A 12886-nucleotide genomic window follows, 5' to 3' on the forward strand; every position below is an offset into this window, starting at 1 on the left:
CGGGAACTTTTATTGAGATTCCAGGAGAAAAAGAGAGTCTATGTCTGCTGGAAGAAGGGACAGGCTACTTGGGGTGACTACAAGGAAGTTGCTAAGATACGCAGAGAGGAAGTTAGAAGGGCAAAAGCCCAGCTTGAACTCCAATTGGCCACTGCAGTAAAAGAGAAAAAAAAATCCTTTTACAAATATATTACCAGCAAGAGAAGAACCAAGGAAAAATTCCATCCTTTACTTGATGCAGCAGGCAATGTGATCAATAGGGATAAGGCTGAGGTTCTCAACACCTTCTTTACATCTGTCTTTAATAGTAAGATAGTTATCCTCAGGGTACTTTATGCTTGGACCTGGATGTCCCCTGTGATTCAGGTAGAGAATCACCCACTGTGATCCAGGAAGAGACAGTTAGAGACCTGCTCCTCCATCTGGAATGTCACAAGTCCACGGGACCAGACAAGCTCTACCCTATGATGCTGAAGGAGCTGGCAGAGGTGATTGCCAATCCACTTTCCACCATCTCTCAGCGTTCCTGGTTATCTGGAGAGGTCCCAGAGGATTGTAGGCTTGACAATGTGACTCCCATCTACAAGAAGGGCTGTAAGGAGGACCCAGGGAACTACAGGCCTATCAGCCTGACCTCGGCTCCAGGGAAAGTTATGGAGCAAATCATCTTGGGTGAGATCATACGGCACTTGTGTGGCATCCAGGGGATCAGGCCCAGCCAGCACTGGTTCACAAAAGGCAGGTCATGCTTGTCCAACCTCATCTCCTTCTTTGATTGTGTGACCAGACTAGATGAGGGAAGAGCTGTTGATGTATTCTACTTAGACTTCAGCAAAGCCTTTGACACAGTCTCCCACAGTATTCTCCTGGGGAAACTGTCTGTCTGTGGCTTGGACAGGTATACTCTTCTCTGAGTAAAGAACTGGCTGGAGGGCTATGCCCAGTGGGTTGTGGTTAATGGAATTAAATCCAGCTGGCATCCTGTTACAACTGGTGTCCCCCAGGGTTTGGTACTGGGCCCAACTTGTTTAATATCTTTATTGATGACCTAGACAAGCAGATTGAGTGTACCCTCAGTAAGTTTGCAGACGACACCAAGTTGGGAAGTAGTGTCGATCTGCCTGAGGGTAGGGTGGCCCTTCAGAGGGATCTGGATAGGCTGGGCTGCTGGGCTGAGGTGAATGGGATGAGGTTTAACAAGGCCAAGTGCTGGGTCCTGGGCCGCAATAACCTCATGCAACGCTATAGGCTTGGGGCAGAGTGGCTAGAAGACTGAAGAGGAAAGGGACCTGGGAGTGTTGGTTGATGCTCTGCTGAACATGAGCCGGTGGTGTGCTCAGGTGGCCAAGAAGGCCAATGGAACCTGACCTGTATTAGAAGTAGCGTAGCCAGCAGAAGCAGGCAGGTGATTACCCCCCTGTACTCAGCTCTGGTGAGGCTGTGCCTCAAGTACCATGTTTGGTTTTGGGCCCCTCACTACAAGAAAGACATCAAGGCCTGGAGCATGTCCAGAGAAGGGTAACAAAACTGGTGAGGGGTCTGGAGCACAAGTCTTATGAGGAGTGGCTGCGGGAGCTGGGGTTGTTTAGCCTGGAGAAGAGGAGGCTCAGGGGAGACTTCATTGCACTCTACAACTTCCTGAAGGGAGGTTGTGACAAGGAGGAGGTCGGCCTCTTCTGTCATATAGCTAATGATAGGACTTAAGGGAATGGCCACAAGTTGCAACTGGGGAGATTTAGATTAGATATCAGAAAAAACATTTTCTCTCAAAGAGTGGTCAGGTACTAGAATGGCCTGCCCAGGAAGGTGGTGGAGTCACCATCCCTCGCAGCATTAAAGAAGCGCCTGGACAAGTTGCTATGAGATACGATTTTGTAGCTTAGTGGGTATTATTGGTGACAGGAAGATGGTTGTACTAGATTAATTTGTAGGTCATTTCCAACCTTGTGTTTCTATGATTCTATGAAATGTGTGTGGATGCACAGCTTCAAGTGGGACCTGCTGCAGATGTGAAGAGAGCATTTCTGTAGCAGGGCAGGAGTCTGCTTACTTTGAAAGGTCTGTGAGTCTTGAGGTTTTGACGTGACTATGTTACTGGGCTTCAAATCTGTTACTGACAGAAAGCTACCAAAATGTTAAAAACAGAAGTATAGCTTCAATTTTCTCCCATAATTTGTAGAACTTAAAGGGTGCCTGTTCTCTCCATGCATTTTCTGTTTCTGATGGTGAGCCTCAACTTCATAAGAGAGCATTACTACAACATCTATTGGTGCAGTACACATCAGCAGAGAGTTTATCCCAAGAAATCTTAAACAGTTACACCCGTCTTTTATTCTCTCTTTCAGTAATGTATCAAAGCTACTCTGGTTTTCTTCATGTTATTGTTCATTTCCATTTTAACAACATTATCTGTTTTCATTCCATTTTCTTTACCATAACATGTTTTAACTTTCACATAGTTTCAGTATGCATGAGAAAGCATTTCTGAAAGATGTTTTATTGCCTTGCAAAGGGATTCTAATGTTAATCACAGAATCACAGAATTGTAGGGGTTGAATATCATTGGGTCCAACCCCCTTGCCAAAGCAGGTTCATTAGAGCAGGCTGCCCAGGTAGGCATCCAGAGAGGCCTTCAATATCTCCAGAGAAGATACCTATTAGTTGTTTACAAATGTATTGCTCTTTGGCAACAATTTCTAAATTTTTAAGACCATTTTAATCTAGTGTTTTAAAAATGAAAGCATATTAAAAATACCTCCTCAAACTTTTGTGTTTGTCAAGGTGACAGGTAAAAACTACATCCCTGCATGTCTGCTTGGAATGCTTTAAGATAGGAATGATACAAGACCTTAATTAAAAAAAAAAAAAAAAAAAAAAAATTCTTCTGGAATGTTTTAAGTGATCACTTCTCTTATTATTGCAGAAAGGTGAACTGATTACCATTTCCCATACTGAACTGCTTTTAGATGATAACACACACAAAGATTTTAAATACTCAGCATCACCCCTCCTTGTGACTGAAGAAAAAGATACTTTCCATCCAGTGTACAGAGGAGCTTCAAATGCTGTCTGTATTCGTCTGTTTTGTATTGATGAGAAGTATGAGACTAGGTAAGTGTGGATGAATAGTTACTGCTTTCCTAATCTTAGTGACAACTTTTAATGTAACATTTTTGGACAAATCTGAAAGTGACAGCACGTGCTAGAACTAGGTTGTTTTTTTTTTTTTTTTCTCTTTCTTTCACTGATAACTTACTGAAATTTTCAAACTCCAGCTAGAACTTCCTACCTCTAATAGAACTATGGGGACAAAAATTAGCAAGTTACTTTTGCAAAAGGTACTGACCATTAGAAAAGCAAATATGTCTGAGAGGATGACATGAAGTAATCCTGACTGTATCTCAGAATATTGTCCTGAAAGAGTTACTGCTGACCCTGCATGACATGGATCCCAAAATAGCAGTTTGGTTTTAGTCTAGGTATGATTGAATCTTAGCCCTCAAGGGAAGTTCACTGCTGAGGAATTTGTGTTATACAGTAAAGTTGCTAAATGTTTCAGTCTTTTAGGTCTAGAGCTGTTTTGTGGCTTGCTAGTGCATTGTAAGTAAAATGCAAAGGAACCAAACTGCTGGTATATATCTGCAGATGTTTGATACTTTTTTTAAAATTGTTTTTGACAGAAACAATTTCAAAGTATTGATGTTGCCATTAGTCTGATAAAGTACATTGGATAGGTTTGCCAAATGGGTACTGACACAAACCTTGTGAATACTGTGGTCCATGACAACTTTTTGTAATCTCATTTAATGTTTACTATATACTAATGCTGCTCTCTTAGCCCATGGAATTCTTCTGGAAAATGTTTTTTGAGTCAGCAACATCTAAGTCAATTTTTTCCATTCAGTGAATAAAATAATGTTTTGATATTATTTCAGATGTTGAGGCTTGTTCTTGTTAATAGTGATGCTTCAACCATACTGATGTGCAGCATGTGACATCTGCAATTGATTAATGTTGAGTTAGCAGGAATGAATGTCTGATTAGCATTATGAATGCTAATTCATTGCATTTATGGGGAAGTAAATATTGAAATGTTTAGGATCTGTTTGTTATGCATTTTATGTAATAATGTTTGCTCTTGGTTGCAGATCACTGGATTTTTTGCATTATGTTTTCAAGCTTTTTCCAGTATGTATACTTTAAGTTTTAAAGTTTATATGTATGCTTGGTGTGACAGAAGTGCAGCTGTCAGCAAGAATATTTAGGTCTGGTGCCTGAGTAATTCAGTGACTCACAGGAGTACAGCATGGCTAGCTACACTGTGCTGAGTTACCCTGAGTCTGACTTCTGTTTTTGGCTGCTTTTGGACTTTCTGTACTGTCTACATAAGTTCTTTGTTTATGTTCCATGGGGGATTTTATATATATTTTTTTTTTTTTTGAGATGCAAATTTAGAGAGCAAATGTTTTGAACTCCTTTAAAATTGTGTATAGATATATATGGTACCTAAATTAAAAATAGTATCAAGGAAAAAACATTACAGGAGCCAGAGTTAAATCATAGGAAGCAGCACTATTAAGGGAATCTGTATTACTTGCCTATATCCTAAACCGTGGGTGTTTAGGGCAAAGCTAACGTGAGGTAAACAAGGATATGAATATACAGTGCAGTAACTACTTACCAGGTATAGTAAGAAAAAAAATTAATCACACAATGTGCTCAAACTGACTGCAAATACAATGTGCGTTTGTATGAATAGGCAGCCTGTAGCACATGTACACCAGCAATGCCAAATTCAGGACAAGATTAACATCACTAGATGTATACAAACTTACATTCTTCAGGTTTAGTGTGTGTACAGTGCAAGGTATGGTGCTGTGCATGCACACTGACTGTTTGTTCAGGATCTTAGGACATCCTGCTCTCCTTGATGGTCTCACTTGGCTGCCAGTGTGCAAAAGATCCCCGACAGGCATACATTGTCTTAAAATGCCACTACAACAGAATTGCAGGGTAGAGAAACAAACCTCTCAAGGAAAATAAATTAACCCTAGAGGTGTGGGCATAGGCATAATGTTTCCACTGAGGAAGAAAAGAAAAACAGGGAAGGGAAGGACCTTAAGGGAATGCCAGCGTTTTAACTAATAAGTCTTTACTACTGGATCTAAAAGACCCATTTTTGTAAGTCAAGTTTATGTTGGGTTTATCAGTTGCTTTGTGCTGCCCAGGCATGAAAGTGTCTTAAGTAGAACAACATTTGGAGTGTATGGATGTTTTAAGCACATTTTTTAAGTTTTGTTTATTTTCTTTTTATCCCTTCTAGTCAGAAGCTTTTGTGTAAAGCTGACATTGAGATCACTAAGAGCCTATATTCTCTGCAAATGTTTTCAGGACAAAGACTTCTGTATCATCCTTGTGCCACATCATGTGCCGGAGTTTTGCTTGATCCGGAGTTTTGTTCGCGTTGTCCCTTACTTCACTACCCAACTTGGCCATGAGCTTTACGTGTTCCACCGTGTGGGATTGCTCAAGTGAGTCATGCACCTCGTGACAACAAATGATATACTATGAGTTACTTTAGTGGAATATACTTGCATCATCAAACCTCGCACCAGATGCATATTCCTTCATTATCTCAGAGCAAGCTGATATGTTTGCATGGTACAGCACAACATCTTGCAGAAATGGTAACTAGAGTCCCAAAACCAGTATAGTTGAATAGCATGGGACTGTGCCTGGAACAATTAGGATCAGGGTTAAGTAACTTAGTCTTCAGCAGCATTACTGCAACTGTTTCACTTCTTGTTGTGGAGTGAATTCTAAGCCTACTCAGATGTATCTCCACATAGCATTATACTAGATGGTGTAAAAATACCTTATATTTTCAGTAAAATAAATTAATTAGTGACTTGATTTTTAATGAAACAAAACATAAGGTAATTAAACATGTAAAAGCAAGTGGTCTTCTGACTGCCAGCATTTATATGGTTTCCTGTAAAGTAAAAAGAAAATTGCAATAGGAAGATTCCTTTAAAGTTTGAATGTATGGTACTAACTTAATGAAGATAAACATTATTATGGATGAGTAGCTTCTCCAAGCTACTTCCTTGTAAACAAAACCAACGGAGAAATATGGTGCCACATTTGACCCTTTAGACTTGGGTTGGTTTGAATAGCATTGACTATTTGAAAGCCAGGTGTAGATTTAATTATTGGAAACATGATAAAAATTTCTTGCAAGAGAGAACTGCAGTAATGCATTTCTTGAACATACACAACAGTAACCTCATTGTTGAGTATCTATTTTACCTAATTTATCTCTTTTTCTTGTGTGTGTCAAATCAGGTATTTCATGTTTTTCAAATTTATGCTACTCTGAACATTTCTATAGTCTGAAGTATTCATAAACTGGGATGCAGAAACTCTGTCTTTATAACTTCTGTCACAATCCTTCATTTGTATCACAAGCCTGTGCTGGCCCAAACACCAATCTTAAATTTTTGACACAGTAGGACATTTTCCTTTTGTTTCATACTAATGTAGCTAAATACTCTGTGATTTCAGAGAAATAATTCTGTTTTAATTGCATTCTTAATCACCATTGATGGTATACAAATAGCCTGTGCAGGAACTGGCCAGCTACTGTTGGACATATGCAGAAGCCTTTTACCACGGGATGAAATTGGGCTTCTGTCTATTATGTAAGAATCCAGCTGGACAAAGATAAAGCCACTGGAGTAATTCCTGTTAATCTCAGTCACAGCTGTTCAGTAATCCAGCAGTAGGATTGGTAGTCATGAGTCCTTTTGCGATTTTGTTCAAAATTAAACTCGTTATCAAGGTTTTTAAAAGACCTTAACATTCTGATTAAATTGTGCATATTCCAAGTCATACCAGTCTTTCCATGACAACAGAATAGTGTCATTAGTAGCATTTTCCAGCGCCCCTGCAGCTGTGCTGGAAAGTAGGAAAAAATACCCTTTAAGTAAGGTTTATAATCAGAAGAGGTGTAGAAGAAACCAGGTGAAGCTTTTAGAAAGTTTCTGTGCACAACTTTGTGTACAACAGCAGATACTCCCTTAGGAAAAAAAAAAAAAAAAAAACAGGGAGGAAAAAAATTATGAAAAAGTAAAAGATCAATATATTGTACTTGCACCAAGAGCTTTCAAAAGGCATGTGAGTGAAAAGGACATCATATAAAATGGATTAAAAGGAAAACAGGGGTAAGAAGGTGGGAATGCGAAGAGATGAAAGGGCAAAATCAGAAGAGGCACAGGCACAAAATGAGATACTGATTAGCAAAGGTTGTAAGAGGAGTAAGAAAAAGTGTTAAGTACACAAAAAGCAAGAGTGCAGCAAATGGAAGTACAGGTCTGCTACTTAACAGTGAAGGAGAAAAAATAACAGATGAGAAGGCATAGGCTGAACTGCTTAATGGGTACTTTCCTTCAATTTTCACTAAATGGCATAATAATAATAATAGTGTCCTGGCTTCTGAGCAGTCAAAGGAACTGGGCATCTAAAGTGAGTTAATTCTTTGCTGGAAGAGAAATGAGCCCAATCCCTGGATACTCCTTCCTACTCTTTCATATTGACAGTGGATCTGGTTGTCTAATTATTCATATACTTATTTCATTTTGAAAATAATTTTCATTTTTTATGTGTTCTATTTTTTCTAATGCTAAAAACGTAGTTCATTATTGACCCAATTGCTTTCTCTTGGCCATTGGAGGGGGAATAATTCAAACCATGGGCACACTAGAGTAGCAGGGAGATAGAGTGCTCACGGGTTGCAGAGTTAACCAGATTGCTGGTCTTGCTGGCCATCATCCTCATCACTTGTTTGATCATGCAGTTAGCTGTCTGTGGAAATGTGTTAACAAGTGTGGAAACTGAGCCAAAGCTCACTTAGAAATTCAGGATTAGTTCGTAATTTGGATGCCAGCTGCAGGATTTCTTACAGAATGTAGTAATCAAATGTATTGTATGCTTTTGAGCACTCAAATAATTGAGTTGAAAGTATTCCATAAGATTGAGCTGTGAAATTTGCCATAACATATCATATATTAAGTAGGTATATATTTTTAAGGTTACTAGAACTGATATTATTAGAACCATATTCCACAAAATCAATATTAATGTGACTTAGGATGAAGAATAGCACATACAAGTTTAAATTGAAAACAAGAACTACAGGAATGGAAACTATACTACATGAATTGCAGGCTTTTGTAAACTGTGGGTGAAAGATCTTAATTCTTGGAAATTAAATTTTAATTGAGTTCCTTGAAAAGCACTCCATAAGTCTTAATTGTATGTGAGTCTTGTTTAACCAAGAAGGGTTGATGCCTTTAAAAGATAACAAGAATTTCTCAAATGCTGTAGATGGTTACTGTGAAGTAATTTTTTTCTTTTTTGGGTGAGAACATGTTTTATAACCAAGTGTGTGAACGAGTTAGGTGCCAGGGTATTCCTGTCTGTAGCTAACATGTTGGTGGTTTTTGCACAAAAAAACAGCTGGAACATGCTATAAATATTTTTATACCGTGTCACTGTCACGTGATTAGTAATTGTCAGTCTTATGTTTAGCAGAGGCATTTTATTTGTGTAAATTTATCCTCACGTATAACTGTTTGAAGAATTGAGGCCTAACACAAGTGTTAGTCATTTGGTGTTTATTGGAGAAATTCCTGCGTTGTATTGATATTCCTGCCTTTCTTTTGTTCCATATCTGAATATGACAGTAGGCTCTACTTATTTTTCTTTTTTTCTCCCTCTCTCTCCATTTTTTTTTTTTCCCATGTCAGTATATTAATGGATTCTTTTTTTATTTTTAAAGATTCCTTGCTTCCTGTCTCTGGCTTTTAGTCTCAGGAACGCATGATACCTTGTGGTTACAGCTATGGCTAGTTTTTGCTTTGTGGCATTGGGATGTAAGTGTTTAGTAGCAATTAAAGCAGCATTCCTGAGTTGTTTTAAGCAGATGGTGTGTGATCTCTCTTGTTATTACACAATAAAATTTAATATACGCATTTGGAAAAACTGTCATGTAGCAACCTATTTCAGCTATGAAAAGATGTATTCAAAGCTTATGGAAGAAAGACATCCTCACATGCATAGTAACTGTAGCCTTTAATTTGTCACAGAGCAAACTTCTACTTTTTTCTTTTTTAATAGGTCCTTTAATGTAAGAAGAGCAACAACAAATGATATAACTGGTGTCAAAATGCTTATTAAAAACCTTAGCTTGAATGAAAGTATATTGAATGACTTAAAGTTATTTACTTTGGCTCGCGGGGATCCAGTGAGTATTTGCTGCAAATGCATTTACAATAGAATGGATAAATACAGATAAATATGTCAAGAACTTACCATGGTACTCTAAACAGGTGTACTGTATGTATGTACTTGGTCAGTACCAGAAGTTGGTATAGGCTGTATTCAGCCTGATGTGATGGTTAATCTGATCTATGGCCTAGACCAACTGCCCATTTTTCTGGTGATTCTGCAAATGCTGAGACAGAAGCAGGATGGATACTTTGTTGTTGTTGTTGGCCACCCACAGCCTGATTTCCATTGTTGCTTTTCTTGCATGTACATCTGACTGCATGATGAACACATACGTGTGTTTTGTTACATGATAGGGGTCTATTTCTCCTTCCCATAACACAACTAGACATATGCTTAGGAAACAGTAGGGAACATCAGAATATTTTTGCTCGCTGAAACATGCTACAGGGACAAAATACTGAGTATTAACATTACCAATCATACAACTGCAGGGAAATCCATTTTATACAGCTATTGATGAAGATTATGTATATTTTAATTAATGTTATTTCCTAACATCAGAACTTAACCCAGGACTAAATTAGTGGCTGAGCCTATAGCACTGCTGTAGCAGCTAGACCCTAACCTAAACTTTAGTCAGTGTGGTTCTGCATGGTCAGGAGTTCAGCTATATACAACACTGTTCTAAGCATTCATTATGCCTTGAGTTTAGGAAGAACTAAATTTGGGTAGTGCATGAATATGCACTGGGAAAATATTTTAACTGTGGTCATGTGGTGAAATACACATTGACAGTAAAATATTGAGATTAATAATAAAATACGAACTGTGCCTATGTTGCTGTTCCCTTGCAGGATGGGACCCCAATACAAGCATTCATAGCAGAAGTTTTGGATCAAATCGTTGGCATTTCAGTCATTAGAGATGAAATGGTAAATTCTATTTATATTTTCCCCATTTGCTATGTTTGTGTTGTATGAAAATAGTAACAATGAGACCTCAGAACCAAAGGCTGAGTTCTGTGCTTGCCACTGTACATGTACCTAACAGAAAATATATGTGAAAAATAATGCTTCTCTAAGCTTTCTATCTCTTTCCTATGTAAACTGTATTATTTCCCTTCTCATGGACTATGATTGACATGCAGATGAAAAAAAAAAAAATCATCCTGTTATTTGCAAGAAATTGTTTGATGGGTTCTGAAAGTATGCCTCCTGCATCCTTTTTTGGTTCTTTAGCATAAAGCCATTCTGCCTCCAGGTGTTTGGAATTACTTATTTTGCCCCCAGCATCCAAAGTCAGTGAGCAGTTTTGCTAAGCATACTGCAAAGTTTAGCAGCTGTCCTGGATTTACTTTCTTAACTTCTTTTCCCAACAGTACTTTATAAATTTCACTTGACTTCAAAACAAATGAGCAAAAAGCATATGTTCTAAAGGAGTACCAAAAAAAGATAAAGTTGCGCATTATTTTTGGAAAGTAAATGTTCTTTAATGCTTAGTTTTACAGACTTCTGCTATTATTGAAAAGGTAGATTATAGATATTTCAACAACTGTAGTGCTTATTTCTTAAACTAAGGAGTAGTTGCTCCTATTTTCAAAAACAGATCTTAATTATACTAAGTGTGTTAAGAGGATGCAACAATTACTCGAGTGTATAAATGTGCAAAAATCCCAGCTTATCACTTTAATAGGGGAAATCTGTTGGAGAGCATTTCTTGCACAGCTCTTTTCTGTAAAATTCCCCTCAGTTGTTTTAATTCTTGTGAGAAGACAAGGCTTCTCTGCCTTGAACTCCGCCAAACAGAGACTTTTTTGTTGTTGTTGTTTTGTTTGTTTGTTTGTTTTGTTTTGTTTTGTTTTCCCATGAATGTCCATTAACCTGTATCAGCAGTTGTTGTGAAGGGGTCAAATATGTAAATAAAGGTGGACAAATAGAATAGTAGTTTTTGAGACAATGAAAAGATTTTTAAGAAAAATGTGTTCAATCAATGTGCTTTTTAATTGAGAATAACCCCTAAAGGCTCTTCATTTTCACTGGAACAGGCTGCCCAGGGTGGTTGTGGAGTCTCCTTCTCTGGAGATATTCAAGGCCCATCTGGATGCCTACCTGGGCAACCTGCTCTAGGGAATCTGCTCTGGCAGGGGGGTTGGACCCAATGATCTCTTGAGGTCCCTTCCAACCCCTTCAACTCTGTCATTCTGTGATTCCTTTTAGTATTCTTATTTAATTCCTTAATTGATAAAAAACAACTCATTGGCTCTTGCTAAAATACTGTGGATGTAGCTGTTTCATCACTGCTGATTTCCAGTTTCTTACTTTGCAGGATATTGAGTATATTCAATCACATTACAATATTGAAGACTTTATTCATTTTAACCACTACCAGCAAGAGGAACATGGACGTCTTTACCACTTTGCCTTAAATCCAATATTTCATCACTATACCAAACACTTTCTAAAGGAGATTCTTCGCTTAGCCCACAAATCTTCTCTTTACTACCCTATTTATCCACAGTATGCAGAGGGCAAGGTAATAAGGAAGGTGTTTGCATTTTACATGTTAAAAATCGTCACCTTTGCTCACTTTGTTCTTTTTGCTTCTATGACTGACTGTAAACAGGAATTGTCTTAGCAACCTGGAGCAAATTGTACGTTGTTTTCTTGTGCCACATAATCTGCATTCATGGACACATCTGTTGCATAGTAGGCTTAGTTTGTAGTGCTGTTAGCAGTGCATGCAAGTCCTAACTTACTCAGTATCTTCAGGAAGCATGTGGAGGACCGTAAGTTTGGTGTGTACATGTCCATGGCTCTTTACCTACGTTGTTAAGAGCGTGGAGCTCTTCTTAGGGGGTGGCTTCTGAGATGAATGATTCATTGTGAGTGTCTGTTTTTCTATCAAATTTAGAGGATCTTAGGGCAACTGTTCTCTAAATGTGGTTAGATGTCTTAAGTGACACATGTTAGTATGTTGCCCCAGGAGCAACACAGTAGAAGAATAATTTGTTTGCTACCTCCTCGTTTCTGGGTGACCTGTATCTGCTTCTTACCCACATAGCTTCTCGTATTTGTTGTATGAGCCCCTTCCATTTAATAGACTGTAGTACTTATGGTCATGTTTCTGCCATTTACTGTCCTTTCCCAATAGATCTGTTCCAGGATGAGGTAGAAAGCATTCAGTATTCCTAGTCCTGCCTAAGTAGGACTCTTTGTCTGAGTTAAAAGCTGTAGTTTGATTTCATGTCCTGCCCCTAGGTTGGACGTGCAGTTGAAAAAAACAAAGAACTGTCGCAACTCAATAAATGAGGACCAACATAATGATCTGGCCCAAACATAATGATTTGGCCCAGCCAAATCACCTAGGCTCCTTGCAGAATTAATGGAGAAAACACAGTGCATGCAGAGGCAGTTCATCTATTGATCATAGCTACCTATCTTAGGATGGAAAGAATTGCCCTCTGGAGATGCTTGGCTAGCTGGACTAAGCTCCAAGCTTTTAGATGGCGACTGAGATATATTCAGTCCTCTGACTTATGTGGTTTTGGAATTGTCACCTTTTTTAACACAGGAATTTTTACGAGTTGGACAGGTCC

General features: G+C 38.4%; 1 protein-coding gene across 9 annotated transcripts in view; it reads left to right on the forward strand.

Moving 5' to 3' along the window:
• The window catches only part of CFAP61 (cilia and flagella associated protein 61), a 101811-nt gene that overhangs the window by 22009 nt on the left and 66916 nt on the right, over positions 1 to 12886 (forward strand). For 8 of the 9 annotated variants that reach the window (XM_035320954.1, XM_035320956.1, XM_035320953.1 and 5 more), the window contains 6 exons: positions 2924 to 3111; positions 4149 to 4188; positions 5392 to 5531; positions 9178 to 9304; positions 10146 to 10223; positions 11617 to 11823. In XM_035320954.1, coding sequence (XP_035176845.1) covers positions 2924 to 3111; positions 4149 to 4188; positions 5392 to 5531; positions 9178 to 9304; positions 10146 to 10223; positions 11617 to 11823 — 780 coding nt within the window. The remainder of the gene's footprint in view (positions 1 to 2923; positions 3112 to 4148; positions 4189 to 5391; positions 5532 to 9177; positions 9305 to 10145; positions 10224 to 11616; positions 11824 to 12886) is intronic. The other variant, XM_035320957.1, reaches the window with a different exon arrangement.

The sequence above is a fragment of the Oxyura jamaicensis genome, chromosome 3, assembly GCF_011077185.1.
Source record: "Oxyura jamaicensis isolate SHBP4307 breed ruddy duck chromosome 3, BPBGC_Ojam_1.0, whole genome shotgun sequence".
NCBI lineage: Eukaryota > Metazoa > Chordata > Aves > Anseriformes > Anatidae > Oxyura > Oxyura jamaicensis.